General features: G+C 40.1%; 1 protein-coding gene across 4 annotated transcripts in view; it reads left to right on the forward strand.

Moving 5' to 3' along the window:
- The window catches only part of prkcz (protein kinase C, zeta), a 555,970-nt gene that overhangs the window by 229,536 nt on the left and 309,660 nt on the right, over window positions 1–16,774 (forward strand). For all 4 annotated transcript variants that reach the window (XM_078557946.1, XM_078557944.1, XM_078557945.1 and 1 more), the window contains one exon: window positions 14,151–14,232. In XM_078557946.1, the coding sequence (XP_078414072.1) occupies window positions 14,151–14,232 (82 nt within the window). The remainder of the gene's footprint in view (window positions 1–14,150; window positions 14,233–16,774) is intronic.

Raw genomic sequence — 16,774 nt, forward strand, 5'->3', positions numbered from 1 at the left:
AGGTATCATTGGGAAGTACCTTTTCTGTACATTGCTGTGTGATAAGGCTGGCTGTCACCTGTCTGGTGTTTCAGTGTATACACTGAATTCTTTCCAACTCTTTTTGTTTGGCATCCTTTATAAAATTATCTTCTGATCTGTTAGCCACTAAAACCTCTCGATCATAAGGGCCTCTAACTTCTAATAGCATTCCTAGCCTGTTCTATGGCCCTTGTTCTTGTCAAACTACGACGTCTACTCGCCCTCCCCTCTCTTTCTGGACCACTGCTAGACAATCTCTCTGTCCTACAATCGGAATCTCTTTCACCAGCCTGTGACCTTTTCCTAGGGCTGTGACCATTTTCTGGTCCACTTTCAGAACACGCGCTGTTTTCTGGCCTTCCACATCTTTACCTCATTTTACCAATCCATGGGTCTTATCCCCTGTCCCTCATCTTGCACATTCAGCCAATGTTTGCATTTGCCAGTGGCTTTCCCTGCTCTCCCTATAATGGTGGCATCCCTCCACGCATTGGTCCCTACTGGCATATATGTTACCCTGCTGTCTACTTTGGGCAGTTGTCCTTTAGGATAAATAGCCTTATCCTACGCATCACTTGTTACTTCGTTCTTATTCAGTCATCCCTTTATCTGTAGTAATCTGCTCCTCATAATTGTCCAACGTATGCATATGTGAAGTGCATGGTGCCTCTTCACTTTCTATGCCCTGTATAAATGTTTAATCTTTGCCAATTAGCCTCGAGGACCGTACCCTAACATTTTGATTTCCATGCTGTAAAATTACTGTTTTTCCATCGCTGCCCATAACCTTACCAGGTCCTTTCAATTCTTTCAGCCCTTCTCTTTTGTAATATGCCATGCCCCCTAGATTAAACTGTATTTCTGATGACCTTATGCGGTTCTGTAAGGCCGCCGAATTTTCTGTGCATCCTCAGCCTTGCTAAATGCGTTTCTCCCTGAATGCAGGGCATTCAAATGCTCAGAAAAAGTTGAACTAATCAAATTCCCTTCAAAGGCCAGGGGATAACCACTAAAGGTATTTTTTGGTTTCTACCATAAACCAATTGATAGGGATTGTAGCCCCCAACCATTTGAAGTGAGTTCTTCGCATGGACTGCCCAAACCCAGGGCAGCTGTTGGCTTGCAGCGCGGTTGGTCAGCTAAGACTTTGTGAAGCATCTCATCAATTACTGCGTGATTTCTTTCACAAATCCCATTACTAAAGGGACTTTCCGTTGCTATGTACATTACTTTGATGTTCATATTTTCACACATAACTTGAAATTCATCGTTAGTGTTATGGCACAGCCGATGGTAAATGCGGATTTGTTCAAATCCCAAAAGGAAACTTGAAATGACTGCCACAACTTGTTTTGCAGTTTGTATGAGTTTCGAGATGCATGCCTTGAATACAGTAGAAATAAGACCACCAAGTATTATAGATTTTCCAAACCTAGATTAAACATTTATGAATAAGAGAAATGATTTTTAAATATATACATGGATCTACAAATTAATACTATGATTACTTCTAACTTCCCTAATCAATCTGACTACCAGTTACACTTTATTAAGACAACAGTAAGATATATGGATTTTAAAAGACCTAGGCAAAGTGACATTATACCCTGAACAAGTCAAAGTGAGTTTTCTTAACTTCAGCTCTTTGAAGACAGCAGCTTGAGGCATAGATGCTGAAAGCTTTTCACACTTTTAAGATCTTAGAATGCCTACTCTTACACACAACTTTTGCGCCTTTATATATATGTTCCCCTTCGAATACAAATTCCCATTGTTTTATTATGCCTTTGGACTTTATCTTCCTGATGATAAAAACCACTCATAGCACTAAGTTTTACCAGTAATCTTTGGGAAAAATAAACACACTGTTTCTAAACTTCACCTGGATAAGTGACACATTTCCCTTCCTTTGTGAACAATCTAGTTTGGTTTATTTAAAAATGTAAATGTCCTTTTCCCTTACATTCCAAACTTCCCCATGTTTACCTAATTAACATTTCAAACCTAACTTCTCTTCTTACATCAAAGCACCCAGACTAGCTGCCTCTAATTCAATTAAGTCTCACACACACAGACACACGCATAGACACATCCCACTATTACTCTATTTTACAATAAATTCCAATAGCATTATGGAAATTATTATATCTTCCTGATATCCCTCTCCATATTGAAAAATGAACCATCATAATTTAAGAAGACAGCTTCATTTTTGTTAACCATCTTATACTACCCCCCCTACTTACCTATATACTTACACTACTATACTACCAGATGCATGCATTAACATATATACAAATCCTTTGCATCAACAAAAATTATTCCAGTTCAGAGTCCAGGTTTTTAAATGTCCAATATTCCCTCTTGATAAAGCATCTGCAATCAGATTTTCTCATCCAGCGACATGTATAATCTGTAGATTAAATGGTTGCAGTAATAAACTCCATTTGAGTAGCCTTGCACTTCTGTCTCAAAATTTGTCCAGAAACTTTAAAGGATTTTGGTCTGTACAAGCAGTTGTCTCTGACAAATTGTTTGCCACATAAATTTCAAAATGCTGCAACGCTAATACCAAACCCAAAGTTTTCTTTTTGATTGTTGAATATCTTCTCTGTTGTACATTTAACTTCTGTGAAAAACACCCTATCGGTTTTTCAATTTGTGTCATCTTCTTGTAACAGTACGGTCCCAATGTCTATATCACTGGCGCAATGGCCAACTTAGATTGCTTGGCATAATTGGGTACTGCCAAAACTGGTGTTGTAGTTAATACTGTTTACAAACTGTCAAATGCCTTCTGACACTCCTGCATCCATTGAAACTTCTTGTCCTTTTTTAATAGTTCAGTCAGTGGAGAAACCACACTGCTAAAATTCGGTATAAATTTCCAATAAAACCCACTCATGCCCAGAAATCTCAAAACTTCTCATTTTGTTGTAGGGCACTTGGAAATCCATGATAGCCCTGACTTTCATATCTCTGAGCTACCTTACCATGTCCAATGGTATGGCCTAGATATGTAACTTGTGTTTTTACAAATTCACTTCTGGCCAAGTTCATCACCAAATTAGCTCCTTGTAATCGAGTAAATAATTCTTCCAGATGTTGTAAATGCTCCTCCCATATGGGACTGAAAACTATCAAGTCGTCAATATAAACAGCAAAATTGCTCAGACCTGCAATTACTTTGTTCATCAGTCTTTGAAATGTTGCAGGTGCATTCTTCATACTAAATGTCATGACTTTAAACTGATATAGTCCATTTGATGTCACAAAAGCCGATATCCCCTTTGCTCTCTCCGATAATGGTACTTGCCAATATCCCTTTAGCAAGTCAATTCTAGTGATAAATTTTGATTGTCCCACTTTCTCAATTGAATCTTCCAATTGTGGTATAGGATATGAATCTGCTTTTGTCACTGCATTCACCTTTTGATAGTCCACACACAGTCTTTGTGGTCCATCCCGTTTCGTACAATAGGTGAACCCCAGTTCCTGCAACTAGACAATTTCTTTCTGTACTTGTGATAACTTTGCCATACTTAATCTATAAGGATGTTGCGTTACTGAAGATGAAACTTCTGCAGACAGATCATGTATAGCTAAATCTGTCCTCCCCAATTTATTTCCACAAATAGCTTTGTGTGACTGCAATGGCTTTTCCAAATCACTTTGACACTTTGCTGGAAAGTAATTCAGTATTACATTTAAATTTTCAAGTACCCCCTTATTATCCAATTTGATTAAAGAAAGATCAATTTCAGAATCCTGCATTTCTACTTCTTTCTCATTAACTACCACCACTAATACCTTCTTTTGGCCCTCTTCTCTGTCAAAGTACTTTTTAAGCATATTTATATGACATACCCTCTGCTTCTTTCTTCTATGTGGAGTATTTATTAAATAATTTGCTTCACCCAGTTTCTTTTCAATCTTGTAAGGCCCACTAAACCTTGCCTTTAAGGAGTCACCCAGTACTGGTAACAGAACTAGCACTTTCCAGCAACAAAATTCCGAGCTCTAGCTTTCCTGTCTGCTTTCACTTTCATCACTTGATGTGATATCTTTAAATGTTCCCCAGCCAACTCACATGCCCTGCCCAATCTTTCTCTGAAGTTTGATATGTAATCCAGGGGAGTAGTTTCTGAATTTTGACCCACCAATTTCTCATAAATCAATTTCAGTGGTCCCTTTACCTCATGACATAGACTAGTTCAAAAGGACTGAAACCAGTCGATGCATTAGGAGCATCCTTAATAGCAAATAACAAGAATGGAATTCCCCATATCCCAATCCTGTGGATAATCCTGATGAGACGCTCTCATCATAGTTCTTAGAGTTTGATGCCATCTTTCCAAAGCCTCTTGTTACTCAGGATGATGAGCTGTTGACTTAAATTGTTTTATCCCCAAATTGTTCAATACTTCCTTAAACAGCTGTGACATAAAATTTGAACCCTGATCTGATTGTATTTCCTTAGGTAAACCAAGATTTGTAAAACAATTTAGTTAACTCGGCCACAATCTTCTTTGTTGTAGTGTTTCTCAAAGGTATTGCTTCTGGAAACCTGGTAGACACATCCATTATTGTCAGTAAGTACTGATTTCCACTTTTAGTCTTAGGGAGGGGTCCTACACAATTAATCATGACCCTAGTAAAAGGTTCTTCAAATGCTGGAATTGGAATTAAAGGTGCCGGCTTAATCACTGCTTGTGGTTTCCCTATCACCTGACATGTGTGACATGTTCTACAGAATTTGACTACACCCTTATGCAATCCAGGTAAAAAAAAATGATTTTGTACTTTCGTCTGTGTCTTTCTAATTCCCAAATATCTCCCCATTGGAATTTCATGAGCTATCCTCAGAATCTCATTTCTATATCCAAATGGTATTACAATCTGATACACTTCCCTCCAGCTTTCAGTTGTTGATACATGATAAGGCCTCCATTTTCTCATTACAACAATACGCTTAGGCCTGAATCTTCTGGTCGGCGTGCAGGGGCAGGCCCCGCCCGCTGACGAGTAAAATGACGCGCGGTGACGTCGGGCGTGTGACCCGACATCACCGTGCGTCATTCAGATCTTCAGTTCGGTGGGCGCGTACCAGAGTCATCTGCGTGCCCGCCAAACTGTCAAAGGCCTATTAAGGCCATTTAAAAACCAATTGAGCTTATTGTCTGGGCTGCCCATCCAACCTTAAGGTTGGCGGGCAGGCGAAGAGCCCAAGCGGCCTTCGCATTTCTCATGAAACCTCATCCATCAGTGGGATGAGGTTTCATGAAGGGTTTATAACTTTATTAAAAAATTTTAATAAAATTCATAGACATGTCCCAGCTCATGTGATACTGACACATGAGGGCACATGTCCAAATAATTTTTAAAAATCTTTTTTTCAGTTTTCCACAATCACTTTAATCCCCCAAGGCAGTTCCGTGCCTCAGGGAGATTTCTGCGCTCTTTTGTGCACATGCGCGAAAGAGTGCAGGCGCTGACTCTCCCTCCTCCCCCCGCCTGCATAGGGAGTGCTGAGCACTTCTGGGTGCGTGTCACGCTTGGCAGGCCTTAATTGGCCCGCCCACGTAAAATGGCGGTGCGCCACTGATCGCGGACGGCAGCCACTCTTGCCCAGCCCACATGACAGGGAGAAAATTCTCCCCTTAGCTTCTGGAATTCATTTTGCTGCTGTTTCTGAGTTAGCTGTTTGATATAAATGTTGTATTTGCAAATCCTTTTCCTGTAACTCTACTAACTGCCCTGAGTTAAACACTTCAGCTGAATTGTTTTCCAGTCTTTCTTCCTGAACAATGTTATCAAACACTGTCAGTTAATTGGATTTCCACACCTTCTCCCTGCCTTTGAACTTCCTGTTCTTCTTGTTTCAACCTATGAGCTTGTGATTTTGTTATCACACAACCTGGAAACAATCCAGGATGCTCTCTCTGCAACAATTCTGTTGAAGACAGCTCTATAGGCTGCTCAACTACCATAGGCATCACCCACATTTATGATCCAGCTATATCATTACCCAAAATAAATTGAACCCCTGCAATGGGCAATTTTTCCGCCACTCCAACAGTCACTTTGCCTGTTTACCATTTACTCTTTAGATTTACCTTCCACAAGGGAATAGGTTTAGCATCTCCATGGACCCCACTTATTATCACCTATTCCTGCAACACTCCCTATGAACAACAAACATCACTATCCCACAACATTAAGGATAGACTAGCTCCTGTGTCTCTTAAAATTTTAACATCTTTACCTACTCCACTTTGCACACATGGAAAAACTAAACCTTTAAACATTTCTGCAATCTGCTTCTCAGAATTCTCTTGGGTAATTTCTGAACACATTCCCTCTCCTTTACCTATCATTGATTCTTCCTGTTTTACCTGTATACAAACCACTGCTTTTTCCTGTGCCTGAACCTCAGAACCCATAGTACTTTTACTTTCAGAACCTTTCTGCACCCCTATAATTCCAACAGATTTTCCCAGCAATTTCCAGCACACCGACTTTGTTTGTCCAACTTTATTACAATGAAAACATCTCAATCTTCGAATGTCACTTCTACCCTCAGCACCTTCCTTTTTATTCTAAGAAAAAGCTTACTGCGAATTTCCACCTACTCCTCTTCCCTGATAACCCACCTTCCTTGCACCTTCCTTTCACCTTCCCACTTTCTATCCTTTTCCGATTTGAAAGGGTGACTAAAAAAGGTTTAGCCCTTATGAACTAACTCATAATTATCAGCTGCCTCTGCTGCTTGTCTTACCATTTGAACCCTCTGTTCCTCCCCATCAGTTCTCACTACCGAAGGAACTGAATCTTTCAATTCTTCCAAAAGAATTACTTCTCTAAGAGCTGCAAATGTTGTCTCTATCTTTAATGTCCGTATCTACCAGTCAAAATTACTTTGTTTTACTCTTTCAAACTCAATATAAGTTTGCCCAGGCTGTTTTCTCCTATTTCTAAATTTCTGCCTGTATGTCTCAGGAACCAACTCATATGCACTCAAAATAGCCTTTTTTACCACACCATAATTCACCGACATTTCTTCTGACAGTGAAGTATAAACCTCATGTCCTCTACTCACCTACCTGGATTGTAACAACAATGCCCAGTTTTCCTGTGGCCAATTCACATGTTTAGCTATCTTCTCAAATGAAATAAAGAATGCTTCAACATTTCTTTCCTCAAACTTTGGCAGAGCTTGTCCAAATTTAAATATCGCCCCACTGGGTTTTAAGTTAAAGGTTTTTCCATCATCAGAACTTTCCTCAGAATTTGATGTCTCCTTTTTAAAATCCAGCTTTTTAAGCCGATATTCTGTCTCTTTCCTTCATTCTCTCTTAGAAACATAGAATCATACATAGAAAATAGGAACAGGAGTAGGCCATTCAGCCCTTCAAGCCTGCTCCGCCACTCATTATGATCGTGGCTGATCATCCAACTCAATAGCCTACTCCCACTTTCTCCCCATATCCTTTGATCCCTTTTGCCCCAAGAACTATATTCAACTCCTTTTTGAAAACATACAATGTTTTGGCCTCAACTACTTTCTGTGGTAGCGAATTCCATAGGCTCATCACACTCTGGGTGAAGAAATTTCTCCTCATCTCAGTCCTAAATGGTCTATCCCGTATCCTCAGACTATGATCCCTGGTCCTGGACTCCCCCACCATCGGGAACATCCTTCCTGCATCTACCCTGTCTAGCCCTGTTAGAATTTTATAGGTTTCTATGAGATCCCCCCTCATTCTTCTGAACCCCAGCGAATATAATTCTAATCGACTCGATCTCTCCTCATATGTCAGTCCCGCCATCCCAGCAATCAGTCTGGTAAACCTTCGCTGCACTCCCTCTATAGCAAGAACATCCTTCCTCAGATAAGAAGACCAAAACTGCACACAATATTCCAGGTGTGGTCTCACCAAGGCCCTGTACAATTGCAGCAAGACATCCCTGTTCCTGTACTCGAATCCTCTGGCTATGAAGGTCAACATATCATTTGCCTTCTTTACCGCCTGCTGCACCTGCATGTTTACCTTCAGCGACTGGTGTAAGAGGACACCCAGGTCTCATTGCACATTCCCCTCTCTCAGTTTATAGCCATTCAGATAATAATCTGCCTTCCTGTTTTTGCTACCAAAGTGGGTAACCTCACATTTATCCACATTATACTGCATCTGCCATGCATTTGCCCTTGTTTGGTTTTCTTTTTTTTTTGCTTAATTTAATTTGCTCTTCCATTGCTAACTTTTCCCTCTGGAGGTTAAGTTTTCACATTTCCATTTCTTTTTGAAATAATCTCTCTTTTTCCCTTTCTTTTTCTGCTGCCTCTATCTAGTTCCAGTTTCTTTCATTTCCAATTCTTTTTCCTTTTTGTTTGCCTCCAATTCAAGTTTTCTTAGTTCCTTTGCCTGTTCAAATTCAAGCCTCTTCATTTCTAACTGAAGTCTCACTACCTCCAGCTGTGACTCACTATGTCAGGTGTCACTTCCAACTTTAAATGCTGTACTATACCTTCAATTATATCTGCTTTCTTAGCCCCTGCAGGTAACTCCAATTATAATTTATCTGCCAAATCCAGTAATTTAACTTTGGCTGGTTTACAAAAGGTAACTAAAGTTATAATTTCAACTCCCAGACAAGCCTGAGCAACTGCAAAAGCCACATTGCAGGCTTACCACTTCAAAAAAAACTTCACACCAACTCCTTGAATTCAAAGTGCTTTTTGTACTCGTAACCTTAAGATTCACCATTTCCCAACCAATCAAGAAATTTCAAATATATCCCCGACGAGCCCCTAATTATGTTATGGCACAGCCGATGGTAAATGCTGAGTTGTTCAAATCCCAAAGGGAAACTTGAAACAACTGTCACAACTTGTTTTGTAGTTTGTATAAATTTTGAGATGCGTGCCTTGAATTCAGTAGTAACAAGACCACCAAGCCGTATAGGTTTTCCAAATCTAGATTAAACATTTATTAATAAGAGAAATGATTTTTAAATACATACATAGATCTACAAATTACTATGATAACTTCTAACTCCACTAATCAATCTAACTCCCAGTTGCACTTTTAAGGCAACAGTATTACACACATTTTAAAAGACTCATGCAAAGTAACATGATACCCTGAACAAGTCGAATTCAAAGTGAGTTTTCTTAACTACAGTCTTTTGAAGACAGCAGCTTGAGGCATAGATGCTGAAGGCTTTTCACACTTTTGAGATCTTAGAATGCCTACTCTTACACACAGCCTTCGCTCCTTTATACATATTTTCCCCTTTGAATACAAATTCCCATTGTTTCACTATGTCTTTTTACTTTATCTTCCTGATAGTAAAAACCTCTCATAGCACTAAGTTTTACCAGTAATCTTTGGGAAAAATAAACACACTTTCTAAACTTCACCTGGCTAGGTAACACATTTTCCCCTCCTTTGAAAACAACCTAGTCTGGTTTATTTAAAAATGTGAATGTCCTTTTACCTTACATTCCAAACTTCCCCATGTTTACCTAATTAACATTTCAAGCCTAACTTCTCCTCTTACACAAAGCACCCAGATTAGCTGCCTCTAATTAAATTAAGTCTCCCACACGTGCACACACAGACACACGCGTAGACACATCCCATTGTTACTCTATTTTACAATAAATTCCAATAACATTATGGAAATTATTATATCTTCCTGACATTAGCAAAATTCCACCCCCCCCACCCCACCCCGCCATTGTCAATTAGGAATTTAGCTGGTGCTTCCAGTCTAGTTCCTATCTATTTTTTCATCATCGTGTCCACAATTACCTTTTTTTCTTTACTACGTATTACTGTTGACAGACTGAATCTAGTTGCCATGTCCATGAAGTGCAAGAGAAAAAGAGTCCATCGCCACAACTTCATTAAAGTCTCTTGCTATTGGGAGACTCACTACAGGCCCTGATGGTGTCCTCCTATATTTCCTACATATATCGTATTTCTCACTCATCTCTTCTCTAAGTTTAGTGTATTCATCATCCATTTATCCCTGCATCCTTTAGTAGAATTTTTAACCTGTGACAAGATGGATGGGCAAACTGCCAATGTAGTTTAAAAACAATTTGCCTTTTTGTCATCAACACTTCAACATCGTAATTCGAAATGATGAGTCTTAAGGGCATACAATAATGTCGCGATTGCATAAACTCTAAATCTACAGATTTCCCAAAAACAGTTGCCTTACCATGTTCCATACCTAATTTCATTTGAGCCTTTTTCATAGACAGCTTACTCAATACTTAAGGGTATTTCACTGGATACTATGTCTGTGCTGCTAAAATGGCTTACGCTGCCTACTTTACAATGAATCTCTTTAGTGAGTTTTACGTGTTATCGTCCCCAAACCTGAAGTAAGCTGAACTTTCATATTCCTTAACCTTACTTTGGTCTTTGCTATTTAGAGAATCCAGGTAGCAGTTGAAACAACCCACTTCACATACTGTGGACATATGCCCACTGTCTAATACAGCACAACTGAATGAGTCTTCTACTACAACATCCATCACAGGACTAAAACTTCTGGCAACCAGTACAGTTCCTTCTGGCTGATTTGTATCGTTAACTTCCCCTTCCAATCCTCCCTTGTCATGTGTCATTTTGTAAACCCTGCTATTCCGTTTTGGACAGTTCATCACATAGTGATATTTCGAGTCACATTTGAAGCACCTGTTTAACATTCCTCGGCTATTCCTGGGGTTCATTCTCCTGTCATAGTTGCCCAATTCCTGTCGTCTGTTAGAGTTATCAAAAGTGTGTCTATCTTCATTTCTTTTGTTTGTGGTTCTTTTTTCGTTTTGATTCTCGCGCCCCATATCTAAATGGCCTCAAAATGCTGCCAGCATTGAATCCTCCATCTTTTGTGTTACCACTGAATGTTCCATTGGTGTCATGAAAGTGGCTGGAAATTAATGTTTCCCCCCTCAAAAAATTTTAAAGCTTCAGACATCTGTTCCAAAGGTGTGTCTCATTCTGAGAATCTAACTAGAGTCAAGATCAGGAGCCTATCCATGCTCGATACTTCAGCACAATCCAACAATTTGAAGGCAAGCACTGAATTAGGGATCTCCAAATAGAATTTCTGCAATCTGTTATATAACCTGTTAAATTCCATGATATATTCTTATATGGAATAGCCATCCCTCCTCCTTGGTTTATCAAGATCTGACCATGCCTCATGTGCATTTAACAGGTCATCTTTCTTATAAATTTTAAGAGATTATCCAAACCTTCCTCAATGCCCAATAGATGAGCCTCTAGCTCTGAAAATACTCTTCACCTGACCGTGCTTCTGGCGGGAAGCAAATGCACCTTGCTTTTTCTTTGGTGAGGACGTAACCCGTGTCCATATATCCACTTAATTCTTCCATTGGTCATAAAGTTCAGCTTCACAGAACGACGGTGGAAAATCATACCCTGATATTTTACACTTGGTTTCAGCCATTCTTCTCAAAAGTAACTCCAATAACAATAGGATTTTATCGACATGAGAGCTAACTGGCGGAAGAAGTGTATGCGCAGGCTGAATCGCAAAAGGCAAAAGATGAGGCAGAGGTCCAGGTGAACAACTGCTGAAGATGCAGTCTTGATCAGGTTTTGTTGAATCTTACATGGCAAATGGACTCTGACGCTTCTGGTTATACATCTTTTTCTAAGACCAACAATTTAGAGGCACTTCAGATGCTGGCCATGAGAAGACCTTGTACTTTGGTCTCTTGTGGTACTGTGCCTTCATGTACAGTAGTTGCAAAATAACACATGAAAATGCAAAATTAAAAAAAAACAATCTTCTGTCTGAAAAGGTATCTTAGTTTCTAATCTTCACCTGTAGGTCAACCATCCTCTGCCACCAATGTTAACTGGATTCATACGGTTGGTGAAGTTAAAAATCAGATATAGCAGCCTTCTTTGCTGGAGAGAGTTTATTGACTTAGTTCACAGTGAACATTACGCCCACCCCACCTCCAGTGTCCCAGCTATCACCATCTATATGCTCTTTTAGTTCTATCCTCATTTATAGATGTACAAATACCCATCGACTTTTAACAATGTAATTGGCATTAAATCTTAACAGTGTAATTAATAAGGCATTGACACTGACACAAGGTTGTACTCCAAGTTCACGTGGTATAAGGGAATGGACATGTACCCTCCTTCAATACCCTTTACCAACACCTTGGCACTTAGTGCATGTCTTTCCCCAGTAGTAGAGTTTGGCTGGCCCCTGTATCTCTCAGCATCACTATAGGCTCACTTGCCTTGCTCTGGGAAAATGTGGCAACTCTCTCTTTTGATACAAAATCATTGTAACACTCAGGGATTTTTTAAACTCACCCACAATCTCAGTAGTGCGTCTACAAGGATTTGCTGCCGCAGTCAGAGCCATAGCCTGATCTGCTATGCTCTCTGTCTGACTCCCATTTCCTGCTTGGGACTTGTGTGCCCCAATAAATCCCATGGGTTTTTTCCCGTAACCTCCAGCAATCAGCATGGAGGTGTCCTGCCTTGTGGCAGTTAAAACACACAGGCTTCTTGGCCTCACTCTTCCTCTTAGCACCATCATTTCTGGCCTGAGGGGGACCCCCTGTATTCCTAGCTGTGCCTTCTCTCCCAGGGATACTCAGTTTCCAATCACTCTCCCACCTTCTTTCCTTCTCAGTTGATTGGGGATGATTAGGGAAGGGTTTCCTTTGGGCTGAGTATTTGTGGATAAGCTCATAATCATCAGCTGGAGTTGCTGCCTACCTGGCCCCTGTTACTCTCTGTTGCTCTGTGAGTTCTTATCGGGAAGGGAATGGAGTTTTTGAACTCGAGGAGAATTATTTCATGAAGGTTTTCGTCGGTGGCCTCAAATTTAAGTGCCCATACCCTCTGCTCAAAAGCAAGCTGCTTAAGCGATTTACATTCCAGGTACACCTGGTCAGGCAATTTTCCTGACGTACAGAATTTCTGATGGTGCATCTCTGGCATGAACTGGTATGTACTTAAAATAGCCCTTTTTACTGCTTCATAGCTTGTTGCGCTTTCCTCAGGCAAGAGGGAGTAAATCTTCTGAGCTTTTCTGGTCAGCTTACTCTGCAACAGCAGGGATCAGTGTTGGGCTGGCCACTTTCACTGCTGTTCCACCCTTTCAAGTGAGATAAAGAAGGTGTCCACCTCTTCATCAAACTTGGGAATTAAATGGTCAAACTTGAACACCTTAAGTCTGAGATAGGGGTGTCTTTAATGGACACAGTGGAATCCTCACTTCTCAGCTCAAGCTGTTTTAATTTAAACTCCCTTTCTTTTTACCCTTCCTGCCTCTCTCTTTTTCCCTTTCCTCAAATTCCAGTTCCAATTTCTGCTGCTCCTCAATTTCCACCTCTAGATGTTTCACCACTTGTTTTAAAATTTTGGTTTTTCTGGCTTTCAGGCAGAACCCCACCCCAGTCAGCTGAAGGTTGAAAGATCACATTTTCAAAAATAAAGGGGCATAGCTTTGTGACAGTAGGACCAGGAGTAGGCTTTTCACCCCCTTGAGCCTGTTTCACCAGCCAGTAAGATCATGGCTAGTCTGCATTGCAACTACATTTATAGTCCTGGTTCTGTGAACCTTGATATAGTTGTCTAACAAAATTCTATCTGCTGTAGTTTTGAAATTTTCAGTTGACTTGTTGTCACAGTTTTTGAGGTAGAATGTTACAGATTTCTGCTACCCTTGTGTGAAGTGCTTCCTGACATCAACCTTGAACTGCCTAGCACAAATTTTAAGGTTATATGCTCCCTTGTTCTGGCCTCCTCCACCAGAGGAAACAGTTTCTATCCATCTGAAAATTTTGACTTTAAGGCATTTTGTCAGTTGTCCTACCTGTCCCACAAATATTTGATTTGTACTTATACAAGTGATATTTAGAGTAAGACTTGATGAAAGAGCTGTAGTGCAGTGGCACCAATCTTTTCCCAGTTGATAGTTTGGAATGAAGAGTGCAATTTAAATGATCTCTTGCTACTCATCCACCTGGAATCCTGACAGGGTGCCAGATATATCAACAGTTTCTTCTGCTATATGAATGATTTTCCTCTGCTTCCTGTTTTAATGATCAGGATCCGGTCATGCCTTCCCCCGAACCTCCACTTGATGACAAGACTGATGAAGTTGACATCCCTTCAGAAGAACCTGATGGAAGTAAGATTTTAACTTACAATCCTTTAAGAATGATCAATGATACTTAAAAGAAACAAAACAAAGAAAAATAAAAAAAATGTTGCTCATGTGTAGCAATGGTTGAGCCTAAGACAAATTTATGAAGAGTAGTGGTAGGAGGTGTACTTGGTAGTGCTTGATGCTGACATTGGGTGCCTAAGATGGCAATTGTTTCACTTCTCAGTTCTAACATCCCTCATCCTGATAAGCACAAAATTCACACAGGTATTTTATTTTGTTTGAAATATCTTGTTCATTTCTATATATATTTTAAAATCAATTCTGTGTGTATAATACTACTTCTGACTTTTGGAAAAACAATTCACTTTGTTCTGCAATGTTCATGAGTTGCATCACCATCACCAATATTTACTATGTTGTGACCTACATACAAAATAAGAGCAGAAATAGGCCATTCGGCCCCTTGATTTGCTAAATCTACCTAAGCATGATCCATCACCCCACTTGTTTAGTTTAAAGCCCTCTACTTCCCTATTCATGCGACTTCCCAACACGGTTCAGCTGTAGGCCGTCCCAATGGTACAGCCCCCAATTTCCCCAGTACTGATGCCAGTGACCCACAAACCAGAACCTACTTCTCCCACACTGGCCTTTGAGCCACGCATTCATTGCCCACATCTTATTTGCCCTATGCCGATTTGCACATGGCTCAGATAATAATCAAAGATGATTATCTTTGAGGTTCTGCTTCTTAGTTTGGTGCCTAGCTCTTCATACTGACTACGCAGAACCTCCTTCCTTGTACTGCCTATATCATTGGTACCTAAATGTACCATGACAACTGGATCCTCCCCTTCCCACTGTAAGTTCTTCTCCAGCCCTGAGCAAATGTCCTGAACCCTGACACCGGGCAGGCAACACAGCTGTCTGGACTCTCTTGCAGACCTCACTTTCGTCTACACAAGTTGTGAACACCTCAAACCTGTTTGACAATTGCAAAGTCTGAGGCTCCTCCGCTGCTGTCTGCTTGGTCCCTTTACCTGCCTCACTCACGGTCACATCCTCCTGTCCCTCACTCTGTCCAAAACAAATGACCAATTCTAAGACCGTCTTTGGTGCAAAGTGTCCAAGTATTTTTGTCCCTCCCTTATGTTGTGCAGTTTGTGTAGTTCGGCTTCCAGATCAATAACCCTGATCCGGAATTCCTCCAGCTGCTTACACTTTCTGCAGACGTGTTTGTTCTAGATCGCCTCAGCGCCCAAAAGCCCCCATACTCCACAGTTGCAACATAACTGTCCGGCCATTGTTACTTATGTTATTTACTTAATTTAGTTTAATTACTTTTTTAATTAACTTAGAATAATTCCTATGTACATTACAATTTACTGTGCTTCTGAAAGCTAGTACCACCTACAACTAAAAGTTATACGTTTCTTAATTACACAGATATGTGTTTTAGGTATTTATTTTATTTTTATCTCTATATATTTATTTATCTTAATTTTAATTAATAAACGCTACTGCTCCCAATCAGCTTTACTACTGCTAGTACAAAAACCTTATTATGAAGAAACCTTACTGTTACCAATAAATTGTACCAGCATATAAAAGATAAATAAGCAAAGCAAGTAAAATATTCACCAACCAATCACTTATCTAGTTCCCTATGACGTCACACTTGATTTTCTCCAAACCTGGTCATCCACTGAGACCCAGCAGCAGCATCAGCACCTAGATGTTTTATCTCCCCGGCTCAGCTCTGACTCTCGCTCTTTCTCACACTGTTTTATCTCCCCAGCTCCACTATCCTAATGATTCTAGGTACTGTATACGCTCACGTAAAATTCAATCTCGTAAAACTTGACCCCAGGATTTTTGGCCTAAAAAAAACATGATTTTCCATTTACCTTGTCTAACGATCCCCCTAGTTTTTTGGAGATCAAAGCCCAAAAATTTTAGAACCAAGGGGTGCGTGGGTTTGGGTGGAGAGAGGCCATTGCTTTGAATGCTCGGGCTGCAATGAGTTGGATGAAGGAACTCAATGTATGATTGCTAAATTTGTGGATGAGACAAAGATAGGGAGGGAAATAAATTGTGAGGGCATAGAGTTTACAAAGGGATTTAGATAGGTTAAGTGAGTGGGCAAAAAATCGGCGGATGGAATATAATGTGTGAAAATGTGAAGTCGTCCACTTTGGCAGGAAGAATAGAAAAGAGCATAGTATTTAAATGGAAAAGGATGCTAAACTCGGCAGAACAAAGGGCTCTGGGTGCCTGTACGTGAATCACAAAAGATTAGTATTCAGGTACAGCAAGTTTGGAAGATAAATGAAATGTTATTTATTGCAAGGGGAATGCAATATAAAAGTAGGAAAGTTTTGCTACAATTGTATAGGCTGTTGGTGAGACTACACCTGGAGTGCTATGTACAGTTTTGGTCCCTTTACTTGAGAAAAGATAAAATAGTGTAAGAAGCAGTTCAGAGAAAATTCACTCAATTGAATCCTAGGCTGAGGGGGTTATCTTGTGAGGAAAGGTTGGGCCTGTATCTATTGGAGTTTCG

The sequence above is a fragment of the Cetorhinus maximus genome, chromosome 15 (genome assembly GCF_964194155.1).
Source record: "Cetorhinus maximus chromosome 15, sCetMax3.hap1.1, whole genome shotgun sequence".
Lineage (NCBI taxonomy): Eukaryota > Metazoa > Chordata > Chondrichthyes > Lamniformes > Cetorhinidae > Cetorhinus > Cetorhinus maximus.